The sequence below is a fragment of the Ochotona curzoniae genome, unplaced genomic scaffold, assembly GCF_017591425.1.
Source record: "Ochotona curzoniae isolate NIBS_2020 unplaced genomic scaffold, NIBS_Ocur_1.0 contig_2699, whole genome shotgun sequence".
Lineage (NCBI taxonomy): Eukaryota > Metazoa > Chordata > Mammalia > Lagomorpha > Ochotonidae > Ochotona > Ochotona curzoniae.
In genome coordinates, this window is record NW_024465561.1 from 5,976,499 (window position 1) to 6,003,576 (window position 27,078).

Sequence of the window (27,078 nt, forward strand, 5' to 3'; positions counted from 1 at the left end):
TGGAAGTTTAAATAGAATGGGCAAGAGAAAATGCGCCGGCGAGATGACATTTGAGCAAAAGCGAGGGAAGCCCAGGCCCCAAGAAAAGCGCCTACAGACAACTGTCAGGGTTGCAGCAGAACAGGTTAAGCTTCGATCTCATATTGGAAGGCCCAACTGCTCAGCTTCTAATCCAGTTCTCTGCTAAGGTACCTGGGAAGTATTCAAACATCAGCTCTGGCTGTTGCAACCACTTTGAGGAGTCAGTTAGCGGATGAAAGGTTTCTCTTTCTCTATCTCCCCTTCTCTCTGTAATTCTGCCTTTCAAAGTAAAAAAAAAAAAAAAAAGTGTTTAGGGCCCAGTGCAGTGGCCTAGCAGCTAAAGTCCTTGCCTTGAATGCACTAGGATCCCATATGGTCGCCGGTTCTAATCCCGGCAGTTCCACTTCCCATCCAGCTCCCTGCTTCTGACCTGGGAAAGCAGTTGAGGACAGCCCAAAGCCTTGGGACCCTGCACCTGCATGGGAGACCCAGAAGAGATTCCTGGTTCCCACCTTCAGATCAGTGCAGCACCGGCCGTTGCAGTCACTTGGGGAGTGAGTCATTGGACAGAAGATCTTCCTCTCTGTCTCTCCTCTCTGTATATCTGACTTTGTAATAAAAATAAATAAATAAATAAATAAATAAATAAAAAAAAAGGTGTTTAAAAAAATGCAAAAGGAAAACAGACTAGAGCTGAAAACGTGGAACACCCTTGTCCACAGGAACCATCCTGTGATGAATCTGGGGGCCACTGGTCAAGCGTCAGGTTCAACAGAGCTGCCAGCCCAGCACAGCCACATGGTAACCAGCAGAATCCCTCCTACCCAGATTCCCGGTGCCCACCAGCCACCCATCTGCACAGAGCAGCACTGCACAGACCGCAACCTCAACCGAGAGGGAGGCCAGCTCTCCCTAGCCACCTGAGGAATCCACGGGCCCACCAGTAGCCTTTTTCTAGAACTTTTTTTTTGTGTGTGTGTGTGAGGCTGTCTACTGCTTCTGTCCAAAAACCACGACTTTCCATCACTGTGTGTACCATCCTGTTTCCCTAACCCCAGCTGACCAACCAGGGTCACGTCCAGGGACCCTGCAGCCAGGGGAAGCATCTGTGAGTGTTTGACTGCCTGGTTTTGAAAGGGCACATTTAAGGCTCACTCCCTGGTCTCCAGGCAAATGAGAGAGAATGATGCCAGCGTGAACCACACAGGGCCGCAGGGGCTAGCATCAAACTTCCCTGGCTGCCTGCAACTGGAATATAACATAAACCTGAGATCTGCCTCAGGGTCTGCGTTGCTGGCAGGCAGTGCTGCAGATGCCAAGGGATCCCCCTGCCAGCTGCTACCCTGCCTTTTCCAGCATCATCACTACCCCACCCCAAGAGCAGTTGTGGGTACCGACAGAGAGACTGGAGGTGAAGCCCCAAGAGACTGCCTTCCAGAGGCTGGGTAATTTTGCGAGAAGGGGGTATCATTTTAGCTTTGACAATTCCTGGCAGCTTCAGATTTGCCCATCACCTTTTTAAAAGATTTATTTCATCTCAATTTGAAAGCTATATGTACAGAGAGGCGGGAAGACAAAGATCTGTCCATTGATTCACTCCCCAGGTGGCTGCAATGGCTAGTGCTGCACCAATCTGAAGCCAGGAGCCAGGAGCCTCCTCTGGGTCTCCCTCCCAAGGTTCTGGGCCATCCTCGACTGCCTTCCCATGCAAAGGCAGGAGAGCTGGATGGGAAGTGGGGCCATCACAACATGAACTGGCACCATAAGAGATCCTGGCACATGTCAGGTGAGGACTTTAGCTGCTAGGTACCATGCCAGGCTCTTCCCCATCACATTTTTGAGTCTCACTCAAAATGTACTTTGAAATTCCAAAGTCACAGAGCTGCTCCTTATCAGCAAGAGACCCAAGTTCTGAAGGGTCAGAAGGCACAGCCACGGAGGAGAGAAAACGCTAAATGTAGATGAAGGAAGAGTGCTGAGAGCTTGAAGCCATGTAGTGAGAAAACTCCAGCTGGGGCCTTGCCATTGCAACCATTTGGGGAGTGAACCATTGGATAACTCTTAACAAACAAACGAACAAAAAAAGCAAGTTTTATGGGGGCCAGCATTTTGATGTATCAAGTTAGGCACTGCATGCAAAGCCAGCATGCCATGGGGGTAGCGTGTCCTTGTCCTGGATGCTGCGCTTCCGATCCAGCTCCCTTGGAAAGCAGTGCAGGATGGTCTGTGTACTTGAGCCCCTGCGTACAGGGAGACTGGATGAAGTTTTTGACTCTTGGCTTTTGTCGGGTCCAGCCCTGGCTCTCGTGACCTTTTGGGGAGTGAACCAGTGGATCTGTCTCTGTAGCTATGTCTTTCAAATAAATAAACCCGAGAGAGAGAATATGCAAAGTCACGGGAGGGTGATGGGTGATCCACCTCCGGAGCACAAGGGTGACGTCTTTGGTTGAAATCCTGGTGCAGGGGCTCTTGGCTTGGAAGATCATCCATGTCACAACGTTTTCTAAACACTTTAAGCTCACCGCAGGGCAGACCGCCGGCAAAGGTGCCACACCCTGCACACCGCGCAACATCAAGCCCAGAGCGCTTGGGGGCCCCAGCACGGCCATGCGGGGAGCGTCACAGCCGCATGGCCGCCATAGCAAGACCTGACTCAGAAAGCCCAACTTCGGGAACCGTCAGGTGCTCCCCGCAAGATCGGGGGCACCCAAGAAGCAACAGGTGCACAGTCGGGGCTGGGGACATGCAGGCAGCCGAGTCGTCTCGGCGGCTTGCAGTGGGACCTGCGCCCGAGAAGAGGCTCGGGCATGGGGAAAGGCTGGCAGCCTGTCAGGGGTACGGCACGATCCGGGGTCGGCAAGCTCCCCAGGCGGGGACCAGGGGAAGGGCGGGTCAAGGGCATGGGATCCGGGGACGTCCTCAGAGCCGCTCGGGGATGCTGAGTCACGTGGCCAGCCCCGCTGCCTAGCGCGGCGCCCACAGCCCCGCCTCCGCGCGGGGAAGGCGGGCTCGGCCGAGGGGAGCGCGCCTGCGTGCGGGCCGGCACGTCCGGGCTGGGCGGGGCGCGCGCAGGTGCGCATGTCTCGGGGTCGCGGCAAACGCCCGCGCCGGCACGTCCGGGATGGAGGCGGCTAGCGCTAGTGCGCCTGCTCGGAGGTGTGAGGGGTGCAAGGCGGCTTGCGCATGCGCGAACAGGATAGCACGTGGGGCCGGGACCCCACGCTGGTAGGAACGCGCTCCGAGGTTTCTTTGCCTTTGTAGCGTTTGTAGCGTCATCCTCATCGCTTCTCGGCCTTTTGGCTAAGATCAAGTGTAGGGTCATCCTCAGCTGTTCCGTCCAGTGTTCCCCAGAGTACATAAGTGTGATTCCCATGGGAATAGGAAACTATGCCTATTAAAGGGATACATGCAGTCCTCATGTTAACCCTTTGATTTCTTGTTACAAGCCGGTTTAGTTCAGTAGGAGTGTGCATATGTGTGTGTGTGTGTGTTGAGGATCCAGTAGATAGCAATGGAAAGATGCAAGAACATAGGATTCAAGTGAGTTCAAGGTGTCAGTACTGGCTGATGAACTTCAGGAGAGTAAAGAAAGGAAGAGTCAAGAATGTCTTGGGCCCGGCGCAATACCATAGTGGTTAAAATCCTTGCCTTGAACATGCCAGGATCCCATATGGTCGCTGGTTCTAATTCCAGCAGCTCCACTTCCCATCCAGCTCCCTGCTTGTGGCCTGGGAAAGCAGTCCAGGACGGCCCAAAGCCTTGGGACCCTGCACCTGCATGGGAGACCTACAAGAACCTCCTGGCTCCTGGCTTCGGATCAGAGGAGCTCGCTGTTGCAGGCCAGAAGATCATCTTCTGTTTCTCTCCTCCTCTCTGTATATCTGCCTTTCCAATAAAAATAAATCTTGGTGGGTCTCAGGACGGAGCGTCTCATGCCCAGAACCCAGACGCCAGCTACCATGTGCACGTGGTGAGCTGTCACAGGTGGCCAGTGTGCCATTTGGCGCTCAGCTCCACCTGCTGGCTGCTAGCCGGGGAGCTCTGGGGTTTCGGTTCTTTGAATCACTGCTTAGGTAGCTCGGTCCAGGTTGAACCCACAGTACTTCTGGGATGTGAATCAATCCTAAAGATTCCCAATGACAGTAACTCTTCCTCTGAAGAACTTAAATCACTTAACAATGCTAAGCACCAAACACCAGTTCATGCAAAAGCTATGGCTCAGGGCTTGTCCTGCAGAGATCTATCATGTTACCTGACATGATGATGGATCAGGAGAAGGGTCACACTAAGCAGGGCCATTACACTAACTAGCACACAAGAACCATAACCGGGGGCAGATTCTGTGAGGGATGTGTGGGCCAAACCCTGTGGAAATTCTAGCCCACTGGTTAGCTCAAGACATGGGGTGGTGATGGACGAAGCTAGGTATGACCAAGGAGCCTGCCATCAATCACAGGTAAAGGAACCCCTAATAGTCTGGACTGGTCAAGGCAGCAGCACCCGAATGTGCATCCTAAATAGGGTATGGGGTGGGCCGGGCTGTGTCTCCTATCAGGAAACAGGTCACACCTGGGGCTGTCCTTCATAACCCCACGGGTGGCATGTGACATTTTTGTTACAGTTCCCACTCACCAAGGAGTCCTCAGGGAAGAAAGGAGGATCATAAAGCCTAAGAAGCACCCCCTCCATCTCTGACAGGCCACTGCCCCAACACTTCCCAGGAACTCCAGGTGTGACGTCAGTTCTGCTCTTGTCCCCTGCTTCCTGGGAACCGAGCCAGTGCTCCTGGCTCCTCCCCTGCTGTGCACTGGTAGCCCGGGTACACACCAAGTACATGTGCAAAACAGGAAAAGATTGGACTTTTCTCCCGCTAGCTTTTAATACCAACCGCAGCACACACTCCCTAGATACCTTTGTGTTGTGGCTGTCACCATGCCACCTTGTCCACAGGTGTACCTGGAGGTCTGTGGGACTGGCTGCCTGCGTTCAGTGTGGGCATCTCTGCACCAAGAAGCCTGGGTGGGACTTCACTTGCTGGTCCTGTGAATGGTCACTCAGATTGTGTCAACACAGTCTGTGTCCTTCTAGAGATGGCCTCCTGGGCACCACAATACCTTCACTAGGGCAGAAGCCTAAACCAGCTGTGGCCTCAGGGAAGCTATGGTTGGCTGGCAGGCTTCCTGACCTTCCAGCACTTCCTAATAATCCCAGTGATCCTTCCCGTAAGCAGGTCCCAGAAATGTGGAGCAGCTTTGCAAAGAGTTAGCGAGGGGTTCCAAGTGGTGTCTGTTGCAGTTCATTTTAGACAAAGATGCAACGTACTATTATTAAACGTATACTTTTAATAAAGCCAATGTTATTTTTACTTATAGGAGCTTTGAAAGATACAAAATGTAGAGTTCCAGTTTGGAAGCGTTGTTAACTATTCACGCAGTGTCCTGTGGATGTCCAAGCAAGGCAGCCAGGCCCGGCCATGCCGAGGACACACACACACGCACACACAGGCGCTTTGGCGAGACCCCTCTGCCGAGCGCAGCACCTGGAATTACCAGTGTTCAGAGCAAGGTGGCGCTGGGAACACAGCACCTACATGGAGACCACACCAATAACTTCACACAGTCTCACAGCCCATGGAGATGCAATTACAAAATGTCTTCCATAAGAGAGAAAACAAACTGGAAAGTGACAATTAGCAGTGTCACCTGCAGTGGGGCAGCAAGGACTGACTTCTGTCCAGGGTGAGGTCTTTGGGGAGGCACTAAGAAAACAAGAGTACTTCAGTATAACAGAACTTGAGATACAGGGTACTGTGGACACATTACTGAAGAAAAAAGCTATCTTACAAGTCAAACGGCCACAAACAACTTGAACAGACTGCACACACTGTGACAGCTAACACAGACAAGAGCCACGCCAGGCTGCTGCAACGCACGTGCCTGAAAGATTCTATGTACAAGAGTTCTCTGTAAACATGGTGAGGCGAACATTCGGAACCCACGGGCCAGGGTCGCAGGGACAGGCAGCGGCGGCATCCCCACGCCCCCAAAACACAACACAGTCCTAAAGGTTCAGGTGGCTGGGCCCAGACCCCTTCTGGGTCCTCTACAATTAGTGTGTGTGTTTGTGTGTGTGTGTACATACATACATACATATAGATAGATAGATTTATTCTTTTGGTATTTTTAAATATAAATTTACTTATATCCGTAGAAAAATGAGAACATAAATGTGTTATTACAATCTTTTCTGGAAAAGCTTATATGGAGTTAGAAAGAATAAACCATTTATTAGTAGTTAACATATATTAAAATGGTTTAATGATTTAAGAAAATATAAAAAAAATATTAATACTGTCAAACTTTCATACAAGAAAATATTATGGATTTTTCTCAATTAGACTTTTTCAAAGATGAAATATGAAAAATTTAAATAAGTTTTATATAAAGGACTTTTTGTAACCTCAATTAATATACAATGGGCTGTCTACTCTATATAGAGAGATTTATGATTATTTCTCAATTTAAGCACCATTCAATTTGTCTGGATCCATTCTGGCTGGAAATTTCCCTCAATCCACAGGATGTCAGCTATTAATGGCACATGTTAAGTGAAGAGGAGGAGGAGGCTTTCCTTGTCTTACAGCCCTTCCTGTCTGCACTGAGCCCGCCCCGAGACGTGCCTGCACCTGGCCGGCTGTGCGGCATCTGCGCAGTCCTGCTCTGTGCTCACTGGGAGGCCTGTGTCAGCACCTCTGGCAGGGTGTGCAGGCTCTGGGCGCAGCCAGCTGCCTCACCTCCAGGAACAACAGCAAACGCCTCCCATGTCAGTTTTCCCATCCTTATTTTTTTTTTGTCAATCAGGTGAAGGCTACACCCCTAGCATGATGAAGAGCTGCCCACCCAGGGAAAGCCCTGCTGACCGTGCCTGGTCACAGCGATTCTCAGCCCTGCCCTTGGTGTGGAAGCAGAAGTGAAGATAGTGTCAGACAACCCTCCAGCCAGTGTTTTGTGTTATCTTAAATTATTCAATGCATTTTAGTTGGCAGGAGAAGTTTTGACTAAAAACCTAAGGGAAAAGTAGCTAGAAAATACAGTGATTGGTATGGTCACCACAACATGTCAAAAAGAATAGAGGGTTTCAGAAGATGGTCAGTTTGCTCTCCGCTTGCAGTCCTGGTGCTTCCAACACAGCTGGACTGGCTTACAAACCTCTGAGGGAGGCCTCGCCTGCTTGTCAGAATCGCCTGAGGTCTTGGTGAGCACACAGCGTCTCCCTCGTCTCCCCCAAGGCTCAGAAGCCGGGGTGACTGGCTTGCCAGGGGACTGATGCCTCCCAAGCCTGAGGATCCAGGTTTCCAAGGTCTGGAGCTGCCAACCACCCCCATCCCCGAGAAGCCTCTTCTGTGATACAGGGGTGCCCTGGTCCTGTGGGTGGCTGGTGCCAGCCAGTAGGCCCTAGGGTGGGTACTCTCACCCCAACAGCCCGGGGAGGCAGGCAGGCTGGTCCTGGTCAGTACTGGGGCAAGTAAGCCGGCCTGCGCTCAGCCTTCCCAGGGAAGGCCTTGAAGCCCTTGGGTGCCACCTTGTGTGCTGGTGGGGGTGGAGGCTGCGGAGGAGTCTGCACGTAGCTGAAGGAGGCGCCACTGCAGTCGCTGGTGGCAGCCCACACCGGTGACTGCAGCATCTGCATGGTGTCGTTCCACTGGCTGCCGGGGCTGGTGACTGCATAGAGTGGCGTGCTTGGGCTGGGCAGTGTGCTGGGCAGTGGGGAGGGGTGCTGCCAAGGTGCTTTGGGTGGCCACGTTTTGGTTTTGTTTTCCTGAGACACAGAAAAGGGTTTTTAGAGGCATATCTGGCTTATCAGCTTTCCCCACCTCCCTGGGTCTTTGGCCCTAGCTAGGAGGCAAGGTGAGGACCCAGTCCTGTCCAACAAAATTTGTGAGGACAGCAGTGGTCGAACTTACACTGTCCAATATGGCAGCCATCTGCCCTGCCTCAGTACAGCTGAGGAACTGAAACTTAATTTGTACTTAATTGAAACAGCCACCTACAGCCAGTGGCTATCACACTGGACAGGGCAGCCCCAGAGATTCCCCTCCATGCGGCTCTGTGTTAGCCCAGGTGGCTGTTCATTCAGATACAACCACAACAATACAAAGCTATTCACCAGGGAGAAGCTCGTCCAGCCTTCAAGGCCCCCTTCCACACACAGCCCTGTAGTTCTGCAGCCCCAGTACCTGGTTCATGTCCTCCACGGTAGCGAGGAGAGGTGGTGAGGGCAGCGTGCTGGTCTCCTGCTCGCCACTGCTGTGCTTCCTGAAAGAACCAAGAGCTCAGAGCAATGACCCTCTTGCGTCTTGGCTGGATTCTCTACAGGCACGTATGTACTTGCTGCCTGCTCCCTTATCTCCAGGTCTGGCTCCAGTTGGGGTGGGGGGGAGGCAGTGGGATAGCCTGGGTCTCCATGTTCTGGAGGATGTGGGATCAGCAGGTGGCAATAGGCACCAGCTCACTGAGTCCACCTGGTCTGGCTTTCTGTTCACCAACTCAGTGACTGAGGGTTCAGTATGTGCTGTGGATGTGACTTACAGGCAAAAGTCTTCTGATTTTACTAATAATACCAACAGGTTTGTGTGGCAACAATGCATGGAAAAGGCACCAAGTGCAAGAACAGGGCTGGGATCCCCGCATACAGATGGATGTCTGCAGAGGTGGTGTGTGGGGACTTCTGAGATGTCTGCTTGGCTGCAGTCTACAATGGAAATCAAACTGCATCCTGGCCTCCAGTGCGCCCCTCAGCGCACTGTACCCTGCCCTCCCACACTATCCCCTGCCCCTTCCCTACCACATGCTCCCTTGCCTCGCTCAGCCCTGCTCATCCAAAGCCACAATGACTGCCACTCGGCCTATCCTCTCCCACCCCACCTGACTTTCATTCATGGATGGGATCCAACCTGACACTCCTGCTTATCTGCCTTCCCTCACTGGAATGCAAACTCCAAATGGACATGGACTTTGTTTGTCTCTAAACGCCTATCTCCTAGATTGTGACTATTTACCCAGGTAATTACATTTAAGCACACTTGGCTAGATTCTAATCTACCAAGACTCACACACAAGGATGAGCACGTGGGACATAAGATGGATGTCCATAAGGCCTTGAAAGGAACTGCAGGAGAAACCAGTCTTATCAATATCTTGATCTCATAGCACTGTGAGAAAATACATTTTTACTGTTTAAGCCCTCCGGGCTAAAAAATATTTGTTACAGTAGCCCTAACAAATGATTAATATAGTGGTTGTGAGCGTTAATTGACAAAATGTACAGCAAGAGCTTAATTCACGCTGTTTGTGGTCACCACCATCACAGTCCCATAGTGTGTCCTACTATGGCGTCTGTCTTCAGCCCTGCACTCCCTACTGCTTATCCACTAAAGCCCTTCAGCTCTACAGCCTAACTTTGGGGGCACAGAGGCACCTGCCTGCACTCCACATCTGCCACATAATCTGCTTGCCACCTCTAAGTTCTGTTTTTCCATAGACACAGCAGTATCTCCATTTTTTTTTTAAATTAATCTCTTCTCATTTCAAAGCCCATTTTATTGTTTCTAGCAGCACCTGTGCAAGGTAGCTGAGGGTCAGAGAGGACCAGATCCTTGTCTGAGTTCAGAATCTGCTGTCTTGGCCTGTTGCTCCAAGGCAAGGCCAGTACCAGCAGAGCCTGTCTCCCAAATCCGCCCTCAGACACCATAAAATAATACTTTTGATTACCAGGACACTGCTCTGTTGGCAAAAATTCAACCCAACACTGAGTTACCTAGCTATAAGTCTGTGTGGTGCCAGCTCTTCCTCCTGAAGGGGTCTAGAGGCTTTCAGCCAGACAGTGCTAAGCGTCCCTCCACCTCTCGCATCCAAGGTACACTGGAAGGGATGAGGCTGCTGACATTCAGAGGAGTAAACAGTGTGTTCTAGTCACATGTCCCTGGCTCCTTTTCTTGGCTTAACAATCCCTCCACGGGGCAGACACTGGGCATGGCAGTTCAAGGCCTGGCTCGGCTTTGGCTCCAGCTCCCTGGTAAAGCACACCTTAGAAGATAGATAATGGCACAAAGTCCCAGCCCCCCATTTGGGAGACCCGGACGGGTTCCTGGCTCCTGCCTGGCCCTGCCCTGGCTATGGCAGGCATTTTAGAATGGAAATAGTTTAAAACATATCTGTTCATACCTTCTCTGCTTGACAGCAGCCACAAGGTCAGGACCTGAAAACATGGAGAACAAGCTGTCCCCATTGGCCGAGGATGCCTCGTCGCTCGAGCTGGCGGAGTCTCCCTGAGCACCAGCCCAGCCGCTGTGCAGGCTGTCCCTGAAAGCCAAAGAAAAGGCAGTACTGGATCTACTGCAGCCAACTCCACCAAGGCCACACGGGGCAGTGACGCCCCGCCCTCATCTCACAACCACAGAGTGATCTCAGGTGTCTCCCTCTTAAAAATGTGAGGTTTTAGGCCCGTTGGCGTGGCCTAGCGGCTAAAGTCCTTGCCTTGAATGCACCAGGACGCTGGTTCTAATTCCGGCAGCTCCACTTCCCATCCAGCTCCCTGCCTGTGGCCTGGGAAAGCAGTCAAGGATGGCCCAAAGCTTTGGGACCCTGCACCCGCATGGGAGACCTGGAAAAGGTTCCTGGTTCCCGACTTCGGATCAGCGTAGCACCGGCCATTGCGCTCACTTGGGGAGTGAATCATCGGACGGAAGATCTTCCTCTCTGTCTTTCCTCCTCTCTGTATATCTGACTTTGTAATAAAAATAAATAAATCTTTAAAAAAAAATGTGAGGTTTCCTTACTTTCTCTTATTTTAAAAGTAATACATACCCACCATTTTCCTTTATTCTTCTCAGAAGCCTGGCGTTTTAATATGAAATTCATTTTAGAGAAAACTAAAACAGTGAGAGGGTCATTACATGAGAGGCAGCAGTGTGGGCTGTGTACATCCACAGGTGGCACTGGGAGATCCAGACCCATAGTTCTCGCGACACACTGAAATAAGGACCATACCTTTGGCTTACAGAAGGCTGACAAAATTCTCCAAACCGTGCAGCCTTGCACATGGCAGAACACAGATGGTGGGAAACAGGCCACTACCTAACAAACACCATCAAGTGAGCTCTTTTTCTGGGGCAAAGAAGTCATGAATTTACTCCAAACGTGTATTCACAGGCACACATCGTATCTCCTGGTAACCTAGCCACCACACTCTGACTCCACGTTGGGGCCTGGAGTAGAACTGCCTAACAAAAATGCAGAAGGAGTGAGGAGGCGGCCTTTCGGCAGGGCCTCTGAAGGGAAACCCAGGTCCCACATTTGGCTTACCCACCATATCTAACACTCACCCTTCTGTGAAGAACTCTGGGAACGGCCAGGTCCGATGGGCATCATCCATGGGAGGCCAGTGGCCCCGGGGGTGGCCTGGACGGCGGCCATGCTGGGCTTGCCGTTTCTGCTGCATGGCCTGGCTCACTCCTGCCACATAGCGTGCAAACTCAGGGTCAGAGCCCACTGTGTGGAGACAAAAAGGAAAACAAGATTTGGGTCCAATTTTGGTTCCTTCTCTACCCTCTGAGGATGTGCTGCTCTCACATCAAGCAGCATGGTGAGGAGCTGTGAGCAGGCTTGTACTGCAGAGGCTTGTGGCAGCACAGGCCTGAGACCCTGCAGCCGTGAGCTGGGGCTTTCAGCTCCCAGATCTGAAGATGGGACTTGGGGCGAGCAGAGACTGTTGGGATGGGCACTGTCCGCTGACTGTGAAGAAAAGAAGTTTGATGTATCCATGACCACCTTAAAGAGTCTTCAATGACAAACACCAGTTACTTGTACATTTTCCATGCCTTGGTGCTGAGTGCTCACACTGTCTCTCCCTGTCAATTTGGAAAACTGACGATGACTGGTCAACGGAATAACCTGAAAGTGATCCAAGCACCAAGGTCAACCAGACAGAGAACATGTGCGCTTCTCACAGAACCAAACCCTGACCCAGTATTTTCCTGGATATCAGACAGCAGACTTGCCTACTTAGTCTGCAGACAGAAAGACTGGCAAAGAAATAAGAACAAATGCCACAATTACTTAAGAGGTGGCTGGAAACATACTGGATAGAGCCAGTGTGCACGGCAGTGGAAGGGGAAGCAAAAAACCCCACACAGATAGTATGCACAGAAGAGTCAAGCAGAAAGACACACCAGGAAAGTATCAGTGGAGCACAACTGAAGGCCATGCAGCAGTACTAGTTTCAAACTGGGAAAGACGCAGTCCCGTGATCAACACTGTCACGACAATGCCCATGCCAGGGGCAGAAACAAAGGGCTTGATCTCGGGCGGCCAAGCCAAGCCACGCCCCTGAGGTGCTAGTCTCCAGTCCAGAGGGAGTGCTGTGTTCCACGGCTGCAGGAGGGACCTTCACTGGTTCACCTGTGCAGAAGTGCCCTGCCATTGTGTGCACACCAGGTCATGCCGCCTATATGCCCTCGGGGAGGCATCTGCAGAAGCGACATCCAGAGCAGGAGAGTCAGACAGCAAAACCCAGAGGGAAAAGAGTAGAATTTTTGGGAAAAACACATACGGGTTGTCAGAGTCTTAAAGTCAAAGATGGTAATATCCTGCCAAACACCATTTATACACGGAATTTAGATACAAAAACGTAGAACCAGGAGCCTCTCAGCTGTAGGCAAGTGCCTAGGTTACACTGTACCTAGGAAAGTGTTACGCTGCTGGAAAATCAAACAGCTAATAGCATTCCTGGCCTGGTTATTGCCAAGTCTGTGTTAACTATATCAGTTTGCCAGCATGGTTGCCTATTTTTTTCTTTTTAAAAGATACATGGGGAGCAGACTCTGGCAGATGGCACCTGGGGGTCCATGCCTGAGTGTACGTGGGTCTCGGGCAGCAGACAGGGCTGCCAGCGCAGCATGACACACCGCCAGAGGAGCAGGTTTGGGGATCTCTGTGCTCGTGGGAATTGCTCAGAGGAGGGAGCCTGGGGATGTGTGGGAGGAAGGACTGCTGAGGGAGATTGCCTATCCAGCCAGGCCCAACCCAGATTTTGTACTTTTTGCTGGTAAGAGTGAGAGCTGGAACTGGGCAGGTATACATCACCCGTTGTCCTGCATGTGAACTGGGATAGGGAGAGAGCCAGGCTGGGCTAAGCGACCATATCTACTGCTGCAAAATGGTCAAGCTTTGTTGCAGGATTTGGCTAGCAGGTGCTGGGGGCAAGTCCGGTTAGGCTAGCCCGCAGAACTACCTGGAAAGTACAAAATCTGGGGCTGGGAGTGGGCCTAGTAGGGAAATTATAGATACCTCTCTGATGGGCTGCATCTTCCACTGGTGAGCATGAGAACCAGAGCTGGGGTTGGGCCTGGATGGATAGGCAATAGCACCCACTAGCATTGTGTGGGCTGCATAGCAGGGCTGAGGTTGGTCAGGCTGAGCCGGGCTCCAACATTCACTGATGTATTCAACAGCAGAATGGGATGCGGGACAGAATGAAGCAGTCTACTTGCTGCACACACCAGCATGCACAGTAACTGGGGCTGGGGGCGGGCCTGGCATGGGTTACTGGGGGTCACTCCAACTAGGATATAGTGTATGGTAGGCAGGGAAGGACTGGCCCTGGTATCCACTGGTTTGTGTATGAGATGAGGCTGGGGACAGAACTAACCAGGTGACTACAACCACTAGTGTGTGTGCAGGCTGATATGGGTGATGGACTGATCCGGACCCCTCACTGGCTGGCACACACAGGAGTCACATCTGGTGAGGTTTTTTTGGGGTCCCCCTTACTGGACCACTGGACTCAGAACTCTGACCATGGGGAAAATCAAAGGATCTGTGGTCTGACTGTGGAGTGCATGTGTCAGAACTGGGACTCCTCAGTTGTGGAAACCTGTACAGTGGACAACATGCAAGATGCACAGAGGGAACATGACAACCAGTTCATGGATGCCTGCAGAGGACTTCTAGTACCATGGAGATCAGGATGGATTGGACAGACTGGGTCACAGCAAGCTATGATAGCAAGTATGTGGGCAAGCGGAGACTCTGTTGGCCAATGGACTTTGGAAGATTTCCTCAACTTTGGAGCAACGAAATCAACAGCATCAATTAAGCAGTGCCCTAGGAACATGCACCACACACCAGGGACCCTGGGATGACAATGGGTGGCTGACGCTATCCGTGGGTACTGATGCGACTGGGCTGTTAGAAGTGGCCCTCTCCCCTTTTCTCTCCATTTTCCCCAGATGCAGGAAGAAAAAAGGAGATTAGAGACCGTTGCCTCATCCACTTTCTCCATTCCTTGACCCTCCCCACACTAATCAGTGGTCCAAGTGGGTATGCATCCTTCTCAATTATGTAAATATCATCAAAAATAAAATTTATTCAAAAGAAAGACAGACAGACAGAAGCTGGGAACCAGCATGGTGACTAAGTAGGTTAAGCTGCTGCCTACAATGTCAGCCGCCCACACTGGAGCACCAGCTTGAGTAGCAGCTGCTTCATTTCTGATCCAGCTCCCTGCGGATGTACCTGGGAGAGCAGTGGAGGATGCTTCTGGCACGTGGGTCCCGGCCAGCGACATGGGACACCTGGATGGAGTTCCTGGCTCTGGGCTTTGGCCACATTTGGGAATGAGTGAGTGTACAAAAGATCTCTCTCTCTCTCTTCCCTTTGATGCTGCTTTTCAAATAAGTAAGTAAATAAATAAATAATCTACAGGAATCTGTAGTTAATTTATTTACTTACAATGTTTTTTTAACATTTACTTATTTTTATTGGAACGTCAGATATACAGAGAGGAGGAGAGACAGAGAGGAAGATCTTCTGTCTCATGATTCACTCCCCAAGTGAGCGCAATGGCTGGAGCTGCGCAGATCCGAAGCCAAGAGCCAGGAGTTCTTACAGGTCTTCAATGTGGGTGCAGGGTCCCAAGGCTTTGGACTGTCCTAAACTGTTTTCCCAGCCCACAAGCAGGGAGCCGGATGGGAAGTAGGGCTGCCAGGATTAGAACCGGCGATGATATGGGATCCCGGTGTGTTCAAGGCAAGGACTTTGTCTGCTAGGTCACCACGCCAGGCCCTTACACTTTATTTTCATTGGAAAGGCAGATTTACGGTTGCCAGGCAAGGACTTAAGCCATTAGGCTATCGCACTGGACCCAATTTCGCTCTCCAAGATTAAATTTTAGGGCCAGACACGATGGCCCAATGACCAAATCCTCACCTTGCAAGTGCCGGGATTCTATAAGTGTGCCAGTTTTAATCCTGGTGGCCCTGCTTCCCATCCAGCTCCCTGCTTGTGGCCTGGGACAGCAGAGAACAGCTCAGTCTTGGGACCGTGCACCTGAGTGGGACACCTAGAGGCTCTGGGCCCCAGTTGCTCCACTTCTAATCCAGCTCTCTGTTATAGGCAATGGGAAAGCAGTGGAAGACGGCCCAGGTGTTTGGGCCCCTGGACCCACATGAGAAGATGCTCCTGACTTCTAATTGGCCTAGTTCTAGCCATGTGGCCATTTGGGGAGTGAATCAGCAATAGAAGATGTCTCTCTGTAACTCTGCCTTTCAATAGAAAAGAAATCAATCTTTGAATATAAACACTAAGTCACAATAAAACAGGTTAAAAAAAAAAAAAAGCACCTCACAAGGAGCTACCCACCTGGAACCCAGAAGTGGGAAGACCAACCCGAGCCCATTGAATCATGTGATCTCAAAGCCTTCAATACTTTCTCTCTGCCTCAAGCCTATCCCAGATAGTGGTTCCAGCGGCTTTCTACCCCTCTCTCTCACCACCGCACCCATTCATACCCATTCATATTAGATCTGCCCTATACCTGTCTCCAGACAGAGAGGGTCCCAACAGGAACTTAAGCTATTTAAGCTTGGCAAATAAGGTTGTGGCCACAGGCCTCAAGAAATCCTCTGTGATTTCACCTTATACTGAAACAGGGGTGGGGGGTGAGGTCTCACATACCTGCAGGATCAAAAGGTAGAACCTCTCCCAACATTCCAAAGACACCCTCATTTTGGTCACGGTTCGGCCAGGTGTTATTTCTAGGTCCCTGTGGCTTCTGTCCTAAAACCTCCGACATCACATTGTCCATGTAGCTGCTCACGAGACCCAAGCTGTACAAGTCCGAGCTGAGGTCAGACATGCCAGGCCACTGGCCGAGAGGAGACAGGCCTGGCCCGACGGGCTGTGCTGGCTGCTGCGACGAGCCAGGGACCCATTTCCCGGGGGCTCGAGGCTGGGGTGCGGGCTGCTGTGGTCCAATGGGCTGAAGCAGGTGTTGGTAGTATTGAACCTGGGGTTGCTGCTGCTTTGGGGACTGCTGCTGAGGTGCCAGTCCTGGCTGTGGTGTCAGAGTGGTATGTGCTCCAGCCTGGGGTGGCCGTGGTGCAGGGGGCACTGGCAGGGATGGCTGCTGTGGCTGCATGGGTCCTGCCTTCTGGTCGGTCACCATGGCTGCAGTGGAAGAATTACGTCTTGTCACCAGTGGGGAACCCTGATGTGACTGGCCCATGTTAAATCCGGAGAGAAAATCAATCACCTCCTGCATTTCCTGATCGCTTGGTAAATTCATCCCCTTCTCGTCCTTGCCATCATCCCCATGTGGGAAGTTCTCATGTCTCTCCATGAGAAAACCATTGGCCATTGGATTACTGGAATTCTGAGCTGATTGGGAAGAGTCTGTAGTCCTAGGGAAATTACCAATGTTCAAGATGCTTTGTAACCGTGTATCAATATTGCTGGGCATTTTGGCCTTCTCTTCTGAACACCCAGCTATGAAAATATTTTTGGAAGGGGTATTTGGGATGGAATAGTTTGTGTTGCTGCTTGAACTGGTACATGAAGCTTTCTTGGTGAGCCGGGATGTCAGTTTGGAGAATGTCTTCTGCAAGCCACCTGAAGATTTGTTTCCATTTCCAGAAGGCAGGTCAGCGTGACTTCCAAAATCACAGATTTCCCTTTGAAGCTGGATCTGTATGCAGGGTAAGACCTGCTCCCTATTACACAGAAAAACAATTCACACACTGAAGACTGAAATGTACCTCTTTGTGTGTAAAAAAGATTTTGAAAAAAGACAGGTCTCTGCTTGGTATTAAACTCACTTATAGCTAAACCCTCATAAGTGACCATTCAAGGACTGAATATGTACAATCTGCAGTGTCCAGGAAATGGCTATGAAAATCTAACATCTAGGTTCTGGCCCAAAGAGTCAGACTGAGTGACTCAGTAAGTGCTGCACAGGAGGACAGAGCAAGGCTGCAGCAAGGCAGGACAGGAGCTCCATGCGTGGAGCAGAGGGACCGAGGGCCAGGCTGATTAGGCAGAGGGACAACAGTCTAACCCACATGCCATGGGGTAGGGGAGGGCCATGAGCTGGCAAGTTCATGGCTGATTCCAAAGTTTTCTCAGCACTATTCATGGACCAAAAAAGCTCTGGAGACAGAGAGGCATGGAGTAGGAGATGAGGCATGCGACATGTGACCCTGTACAAGTCATAGTACTGTGCCGTATCTCCAGGAGCTGATGAGGGCAGAACAGGCCAACAGGAGCTGTTCACGTCCAACCAGTTCTGAAATCAACAGTTCACCAGGAGCTCATCTGGAAACCATCAGCCATGTAAACACATTTCATGAAGGACATACTTTCCTAATATTTCTATTTTTCTTTCATAAGATTGTAAGTTACGTAAAAAAAATCAATAAATGCATACACACACAACCACACACAAAGCAAACAATTTAAGAGAACTTGGGTAAAGGGCATAATCATTCTTTGTACTATTTTTACAACTTTCCTGCAGACTGGAAATTATTCTGAAACAAAGAGGTTACACCATCTTATTTATGCATGTACTGTCAGTGCAAACATGCATGGAATTTTATGTGCTCAACTGCAGGCCCCTGGCAGGCCAGTGTGAGGCTGAGGGAGACACCGACCTCCCTGCTCTCCAGCGGTTCAGGTCCAGCACAGCGGTGTAGAGCACGTCAACCAGGCCCAGCGTCTTCTCGGGATCGAGGCTTCTCTGCAGCAGGGACATGGTGGCCGGGTCTTCTTTCAGGCACCTGGGCATGAATCAGACTGCATTAGTCTTGGCTGTGCTTCTCTGCAAAGATGTTGAAGCAGGTCTGACAGAAAGGCTGAAACGGGGGCCAGCATTAACGGAAGAGCGGAACCCTCTGCCATACCTGCATCCTAGTGTGTCAGTCCTGGCTGTTCTACTTCCAAGCCTGCTCTCGGCTAATGTGCTTAGGAGAGCAGGGAAAGATGGCCCTAGTTTCTGGGCCCTTGCACACATGTGGGAGACCCTGGATAGAATTCCAGGCTCCTGCTTTCAGCCTAGACTAGACCTGGCCACTAAGACCATTTAGGGAGTGAACCAGTGGATAGAAGATCAATCTCTTTTTTTTCCTCTGTCTCTCCTTAAGCACAGTTACAGAGATGGAGATAGATAAAGGGAGATAAGAGAGAAAAGGAGAGAGAGGGAGAGATCTTCCATTGGCTGCTTCCTTCTCCAAATGGCTACAATGGTCAGGGTCAGATGGAAGCTGGGAGCTCCATCCGGGTCTCCCACATGGGTAGCAGGGAATCTTACTGGGCTATATTCCAGTGCCTTACCAGGCACATTAGTAGGGAGCTAGATCAGAAGTGGAGCAGCCGAGACTCTAATTGGTGCACTGGGAGGGCAGTCAAGGATGGTCCAAAGCCTTGGGACCCTGTGCCTATGCAGGAGACCTAGAAGAGGCTGTGGGCTCTTGGCTTCGGATCAGCATGGCACTGGCTATTGTGGTCACTTGGGGAGTGAATCATTGGACAGAAGATGTTACTTTCTGTATCGCCTCCTCTCTGTATATCTGACTTTGCAATAAAAATAAACAAATCTTTTCAAAAAAGAAAAGAAAAAGAGACTACAGTTTCTGCACTTTTGACACCCAATACAAATTCAATAATTATAAAACAACTTATGGAATGTGCTGTTCCCATAGAAGTAAATGATGAAATGGGCCCCACGGGGAATTTCTGCCAAAAAGATATTCCTTAACTTCCGATGGGATGTGTTCTGATAAAGACATTGGAAGTTGACAATATTGTAAGCCAAAAATTCCTTTTAATACATCTAATCTCCCAAACCATTCTGCCATGCCCTTAGTCTTGCTCAGCTCACGCACGTTAGCCTGCGGGAGCATTCTGAGCCAGTGCCAATACCTCAGCTGACTTCCTGACTACTGTACTGAAACCGACAAACAGAATGACTGGCTGCCCAGATTTCAGCACGACTGAAAAGTCTTAAGTTGCACGATGGTAGGACAGTATGTTTGGTTTCTGCCATCAACTCCTGATACTTCTGACTTCTATACTGATAGGGGAGCGAGAGGCATCCAGTGTTTGGATATTTGGTCTTTGATCCTGGTGCTGACACAGAGCTCTGGAAGCCCTTGGGGGTTCCTGGGTGACCAGGGCATTTTCTGTGCTAGCGAGGCTTTTTGTGCAGAGCTCATGATGGCAGTAGGTCAGCACTAAGAGCAAACCATGACTAAAACCTGGGGCTTTCAGGAGCCCTACACAACCCTCTGGAGATGGCAGAGAAGAGCGCTCCTGACTGAGCTGTCTTTCATGGGCCAGGGCATGAACTCAACTGGCTAATCTTCCACCAGCTGGCACTGGTATACCACATGGGTGCTGGTTCATGGCCCAGCTGCTCTACCTTCCATTCAGCTCCCTGTTGCTTATGGCCGGGGTAAACAGTGGAGAGTGGTTTTGGTGGTTGGGTCCCTGCACCCATGGGAGAGACCCAGAAAAGCTCCTGACTCCTGATCAGCTCAGCTCTGGCTGCTGTATCCATCTGGGGAAGAACTTTCCCTCTCCTTGTCCTTCTTCCTGTAAATCTGTCTTTTGAATAAAATAATAATAATAAAAAAAAGGAAATTAACAGTCAATGAGGATTGGAACAAACCCCTTATGGTCTGTCACCTGGACCCGAGAAAACATTTCCAAGAAGTTAAGTATCAAAACTAAGTTATAGGGCCCAAGGCAGTAGCCAAGTAAAGCCAACTTCAGGGTGTGACTCGGCTTGTCACTGACTTCACCTCCAGAAGAGCATTTGCTGCTCTTTCAGGAAGGAGCACTACACTTCCTGGAGACAGTAATTCCTCTTTCACGGCTGGGACTATGGTACAGCACATTAAGCTTCTGCCTGCAGCGCCAGCATTTCACATGCGCTCTGCTTTGAGTCCTGGCTGCTCTACTTCTGATCCTGTTCCCTTCTAATACACCTGGGAAAGCAGCAGATGTGAGAGACCTGAAAGATGCTCTTGCCTTCTGGCATTAGCCTGGCCCTGCCTTGGCCATGTAGCTATTTGGGGAGTGAGCCAATAGACACATGATCTCTCTCTCTCTCTGTCCCTCCCTCTCTCGTAACTGGCCTTTCAAATAATCTCCATTCCCTCTCTCCTACAGCTCCATACAACACGAGCTCACTCGTCAGGTTCTGCATTTGCTAGTCCTCCCAACTAGACCGTGTCCCCATTTGCTCTCCAAGTGGTTGGCTCCAGTCAAACCTAATGTCGTATTCACAGAGAGACTGTTCCTGCCTGATGACTTGTTTCAAATAGTCTGCCCTCTATCTCCACCTCCATGGTTCTCGATCACTCTCTTCCAGTTTCCTCTCTGCATTTGCCAGTGTCTGAACTCAGCTCTTACGCACGTTAGCTGTCTCCTCCCCCTCTCTATTACTAAACCTGTCTTGTTACCCCTTCTTCCTTGTTCATGATTAACTTCCCAGAGCTTTTTGAACAATGTCTGGCTCACAGTAGGTAATTCGGTAAGAAATTGTTGAAAGATAACTATGAACATTAATAATGTTAAGGAATCATTCTGGAAGAAAACACGTTTGGCAGCCAGACCCTGAAAACACATCATATGGTAAATTCTTGGCTTCCCTTTTTGTCAATACCATTTTTCCTAAGACAGAGTAACAGCTTCTGTCTACATTCTTCTCAACAAGCCTGTATTTGTACAGGATGAACATCTTCAATAAAAAATGTTCTAAAACACAAAACTTTTTGAGCACTGACTTGATGAGACATGTGGAAAGTTCCACAGCTGATCTCATGTGCTGGGTTATAACAAAATTCAAGTTCGCTAAATGCAGTCTAAAGTTGCCTTGAGGCTATGTGTCTCAGGTATATATGGAACGTAAGTAAATTTCACATTTATGCTTGGGTTCTACCCTTGAGATAGCTCATGCACAGGCATATATACCCAAATCACAAAACAGCAAACACTCCGGTCCCAAGGGTATGAAAAGGGACAGCACTCTAAAACTGAAGAAAAACAGAACTAAAATTTTGTGTCATTACCAAAAGCAGACAGCAGAGGGAGCCTCTGCAAATAAGCTTGGTCTGTAATGGCTTTATAGAGTAGGCAAAAAAGATGACAAATGCAATCACACAGGCCAACTTTTACCAGCAAATTTGATTGTTGGTCATCTAGTATTAGCCATTTATTTGATCCAGTGACCTACCTATTCTGATTGATGTCCCCCTTATGAACCTCCTGGAAGGCAGCAGATGACAGCTCAAGTACTCAGGTCTGCAGAACCAGCTCAGCTGACCAGAACTACTCTGAGACTCCTGCTTTCAGTCTAGCTTATCTCTGGCTGTTGTAGGTATTTAGATGCAAACCTCCCCCTCTCTGTCTTTTCAAATAAACATCTTCTCTAAAAAAAAGGAGTTCAAATAATTTTTTTTGCATTATCCAGTTACCTCTTTAATCCACTTAGGCACTCATAGTAATTTTTTTTCCTTACTACTGAAGTATATATTTTCTTCACAGTTAATACTCATCTAGATCATTACTGTTTTACAGGTTTAGACCCATATATATTTTTAAAATTTATTTATTTCCATTGGAAAGGCAGATTTACAGAGAGAAGGAGAGCGAGAAAGATCTTCCATCTCTCTGGTTCACTCCGCAAAATACCCGCAATGGAAGCCGAGCCAAACCGAAGCCAGGAGCCAGGAACTTCCTCTGGGTCTCAAAAACTGGGATAGGGACTGGCATCTGAGCGAGAGCCCAGTGATTGAAAGGTGAGGATTTAGCCATTGAATCACCGCACAAGGCCTTAGATTCTCTTTTTTGAAGATTGATTGATTTATTTGAAAAGCAAAGTTACAGAGAAAGAGAGGGAGGAGAAAGAGACAAAGAGACCTCTTCCATTCACTGGCTCATCTCCAAATGGCCACGATGGCCTGGTCTGGGTCAGGCTGAAGCCAGGAGCCTGGAACTGCACCCAGGTCTTCAACATGGGCGACAGGATCTAAGCAGTTGAGTCATGCTCTACTGCTTTCTGGACACATGAGCAACAGGAAACCGATCCAGCATTCACACCGGATGCTAGTGCAGGGTTGGCTCAACTTGTTCTACAAGGCTGGCCTCTATTTCAGACTTCTCATATCCTAATCCCACCCTTCAGAAAGGGCTCTAGTATTTATTCTCCATTTAATCATCTCTGTTTTTTCACAATCTGACCCAAAGTAGCGTCGTCACCTTGAGTATTGTTATTTTATAACAAGTTCTTTTTTAAAAAATATTTTAAAAATTCTTATTGAAAAGTCAGATATACAAAGAGGAAGAGAGACAGACAGGAAGATCTTCCATTTGCTGGTTCACTCCCCAAATTGCCACAATGGCCAAAGCTAATCTGAAAGCTTATCTGAAGCCAGGAGCTCCTTCTGCGTCTCCCTTCTGCGTTTGCACCTTTAGGTGCAGGTCCCAAGGCTTTGGGCCGTCCTTAACTACCCTCCCAGACAAAAGCAGGGAGCTGGATGGGAAGTAGAACAGCTGGGACATGAACTAGTGCCCATATGGGATCCCAGTGCATGCAAGGCGAGGACTTTAGCCACTAGGTTACTGCCCTCTCCGTAACAATTTAACATTTTGACAAAATGGCATCATATTGTTTCTTGATCATCTGTCTCATTTTCTGGTCATGTCCCATTGCCCATTTTCTTACTGATGAGTTAAAATTTTTTTTCTTTTTTTTTTTTTAAGATTTATTTTATTTTTATTGGAAAGGCGGATATACAGAGAGGAGAGACAGAGAGGAAGATCTTCTGTCCGATGATTCACTCCCCAAGTGAGCGCAATGGCCGATGCTATGCCAATCTGAAGCCAGGAGCCTCCTCCGAGTCTCCCACACGGGTGCAGGGTCCCAAAGCCTTGGACCATCCTCGACTGCTTTCCCAGGCCACAGGCAGGGAGCTGGATGGGAAGCGGGGCTGCCAGGATTAGAACCGGCGCCCATATGGGATCCTGGCATGTAAGGCGAAGACCTTAACCACTGCGCCACCTTGCTGGGCCAAAAATGTTTTTTTTTCTTTTAACTTAGGGGTGGAGAGAGAGAAAGAGAATGGGCTCCCATCCATTGCTTCACTCCCCAAATGCCTTAGTGGCCATAGCTGGGTTGGGAGGCTGGCACCAGGAGCCACGTCCCTGAGGCCCCCAAGGGAACAGGAATCCCGTGACTTGAAGTGTGCTTGCAGCCTCCTAAGGTCCGCACTGGTAGGAAGCAGGAGGCTGCAGCAGAGGCTGGGCAGGAGTTGGAGCTCAAATTGAATTCAGGTACACCAATATGGGAAGACAGCTCTCAACTGCTAGCTGAACGCTTAGCACTTAGGCAGATCTATCAAGACAGAGACACAGAAAGACCTTTTTGTCTGCTGGTTCACTCTCTAAGTGACTACAACGCCTGGAGCTAAGCTGATCTGAAGCCAGGAGCTTTTCCTGGGTTTCTCACGCAGGTGCAGGGTCCCAACGTTTTGGGCCATTCTCCATTGCTTTCCCCGCCACAAGCAGGGAGCCGGATGGGAAGCAGAGCAAACAGGACATGAATCAGCACCCATATGGGATCCTGGCACACACAAGATGAGGATATAGCTTAGGTCATCAAACTGAACCCTATAAGGGCACCTTAAAAAACAGGAGTTATTTGTGTTCTACTGTGTGACGAATATAATTAAAGGACTAAGGTGGTTTAGTCTGTACCCGGATTTGCAGCAACCCTGGGTGTGTAATGAAGGGAGGCCATAATGTGCAGGGTTGCAGCAGGAACACAGGAAGGGAACAGGGATACCATGCTCCCCACTCAACGCTAGAGAGACTCTAGAGACTTAAGGAAACTACCTATCAAAGTTTAAAAACTGTGGATAAAGATGATACTGCTTCTTATGACCCAAAAGTGTTTAATGTCTTAGTCAACAAAATGATTAGCAGACATCTTCACTTCCTCATCAGACTAATAATCTCAACCCCAGCCACTCCCACAGCCTTGCTGCTCACTGACCTGCACATGGAACAAGACCTGCCATGCAGGTGTCAGGGGTTTGTGCAAAACAAAGAGGTCATTTCAGAAACGCGCAGGCTTCACTCGGGGCTTAGGCTTCAGCTAATATAAGAGGCACATTACCATGTGGATGGGACTTGAACCACGATTCTGGAACCTTCTAAACTGATTTGGGGTGCATAGGCTTCTTTATTTTCAATCTGTGCTGTGTCAACCACCACCTGAGAGAAAAATAAAAATAGTCAGCTGCCTGTAGAAAGGAAAAGCTATCCAACACACGAGCCTGTGGCTGCTGAGTGACTGGTAAGAAGGACTCCCCTGGCCTAAGCAGGAGGAGCAGGAAGACAATACCAAGTAACGGAGACGATTAAACGGACAACACTTCATTCAGCAGAACTGGGAGTGGGATCTGCTGAACACTGTAAGCATCCTTGCAAACTATGTTAATTAGAAACGACTTTGTGTCCTGTGTTCGTTATTTTTAACTTCAAGAAAAGAGCTGTTTGTGATGGAGAATTCCTAACATTACACAAGCGTATAGCATTCATGTCATCTATAGAATGACAAAATAACGATTATATTTTCAAATCACAAAAAGAATTTCAAGAAAATCACATACCCCTAACACCAAACCAGTAAGATATCCCATGGGGCAAAGCTGTGCAACATTCTTATCAAGGCCACTCATGGAGCCAATTTTCGCTGCTGTAAATGGAATTCCCCCAGTTGGTGCTTTGGAAAAGACTTCCTGTCCAAGCCACAGCTATTGTGGGCTCACACAGGTGCTTCCTCAGGCCTCCCACCCAGAACCATAAGCTAATGGTCCTTTTGTCAGTCACACACAAAGGTGTCCCACAATCAAAGTGAAGGAACCAGGAAAATCTTGTGCTCTCCGAAAAAGATGTTATTATTATTATTTTTTAAACTTAGGATGTTTTCTCAAGTCCACCTGGGGGTGCCTTGCCCCGTTACTATGAGCTCTGGGAAGCAGCAGATGGTGGCTCAGAGAGCCGGGTCCCTCCCACCCACATGGGAAACCCAGATTCAGGCTTAGATTGCTGGCTTCGGCCCGGCATATGGGAAGCAACTTAGCAGATGGATGCACTCCTTCTCTTTCTGCCTTTGTCTTTGAAACAAAATGGAAAAAGGGGGAAGGCAGGAAGAATTGTTAACTAGAAAGTAGATCAAGGTGCATAAGGTTATTTAGTGAATGGTGCCAAATAAAAATAAAATGGTGACTTAAGCTGTTGTTCTGATCCTACCCCACTTAGGCAAAAATTTTTCCTTCTCCTCTGAGAAGTGATGAGATCAAACTATTGTTACTTTTTAAAGTTTTTGTTTATTTTTATTTGAAAGGCAGATTATACAGAGAAGAGACAGAGAAGTCTTATCTGCTGGTTTATTCTCTAAATGGCTGCAATGCCCAGAGCTGAGCTGATCTGAAGCTGGGAACTAGGAGCTTCTTCCTGGTCTCTGTTGTGGGCACGGGGACCCAAGGGCTTGGGCCAACCTCGACTGCTTTCCCAGGACATAGAAGGGAACTGGACCATAAGCGGAGCAGCTGGGACACATAAGCAGTGCCCTAGGAATATGCTCCACATTGGGGACCCTGTGATGACATCAAGGGGCTATTCTACATTTCTGGGTACTGAACGCGGTTAGGCTGCTGGAAACAGCTCTTTCCTTCTCTCTCCTCTTCCTCCAGATATAGGAAGAAAAAACAAATTGGAAACTATCCACTTTCGCCCATTCCTCGACTCTTTCCACCCTAACCAACCAGTGGTCTACGTTGGTATGCATCTTTCTCAACTATGTAAACATTATCAAAAATAAAGTAAATTTGTTGTTTAAAAAAAGGATATGTCGGGCCTAGCGGCGTGGCCTAGCAGCTAAAGTCCTTGCCTTCAATGCACCAGGATCCCATATGGGTGCCGGTTCTAATCCCAGCAGCTCCACTTCCCTTCCAGCTCCCTGCTTGTGGCCTGGGAAAGCAATTGAGGACAGCCCAAAGCTTTGGGACCCTGCACCCACGTGGGAGACCCGGAAGAGATTCCTGGTTCCCAGCCTCGGATCGGCATAGCATCGGCCGTTGTGGCTCACTTGGGGAGTGAATCATTGGACGGGAGATCTTCCTCTCTGTCCCTCCTCCTCTCTGTATATCTGACTTTGTAATAAAGATGAATAAATCTTAAAAAAAAAAAAGATATGTCAAATTATACACATTAAAAATGTAACAGTTCCTGGTTTATCATCTGCACCTCAATAAAAATGGTTGGGATGTAAAAACAAAGATAATAAAGGCTGAAGTAGACCAAATAGATAGATAAATAAATAAATGGATTATCTGGGACACAAACCGGTGCCCATACGGGATGCTGGCACTAGCAGGTAGAGGATAAGCCTTATGTGCCATCACATTAGGCCCAAATCATTATTTTTTAGTTAATGTTATTTTATTGCTAAGAAGGAGGTAAACAGAGAGCCAGGATTCAAAGGGGCTCATTAGGCAGGGTGTTATTTGTCAGGATGGTCAGGGAAGGAGACCTGGAGCAAGTGATATTGGAACGGACACTAGGAAATGAGCGTGCCACGTGGAAATTGGTATTTCCAGGTTACAGGGGGATCAGGTGCAAAGGATCAAGACAGCGAGAAGTTCGGCAAACGTGA

The 27,078-nt window shown here is 49.2% G+C and overlaps 1 protein-coding gene and 1 pseudogene across 1 annotated transcript in view; one reads left to right on the forward strand and one right to left on the reverse strand.

The window, feature by feature from the left end:
* Nucleotides 1-3,301: 3,301 nt before the first annotated feature.
* LOC121153923 lies at nucleotides 3,302-3,458 on the forward strand (annotated as a pseudogene).
* A 3,619-nt stretch (nucleotides 3,459-7,077) lies between these two features.
* Nucleotides 7,078-27,078, reverse strand: part of GARRE1 (granule associated Rac and RHOG effector 1) — an 82,899-nt gene continuing 62,898 nt past the window's right edge. Inside the window, exons 8-14 of the mRNA XM_040976442.1 lie at nucleotides 24,535-24,632; nucleotides 18,008-18,133; nucleotides 16,035-17,068; nucleotides 11,405-11,570; nucleotides 10,245-10,382; nucleotides 8,258-8,336; nucleotides 7,078-7,839 (exon numbers count right to left, since the gene is read on the reverse strand). Coding sequence (XP_040832376.1) covers nucleotides 7,531-7,839; nucleotides 8,258-8,336; nucleotides 10,245-10,382; nucleotides 11,405-11,570; nucleotides 16,035-17,068; nucleotides 18,008-18,133; nucleotides 24,535-24,632 — 1,950 coding nt within the window. The 3' untranslated portion in view covers nucleotides 7,078-7,530. The remainder of the gene's footprint in view (nucleotides 7,840-8,257; nucleotides 8,337-10,244; nucleotides 10,383-11,404; nucleotides 11,571-16,034; nucleotides 17,069-18,007; nucleotides 18,134-24,534; nucleotides 24,633-27,078) is intronic.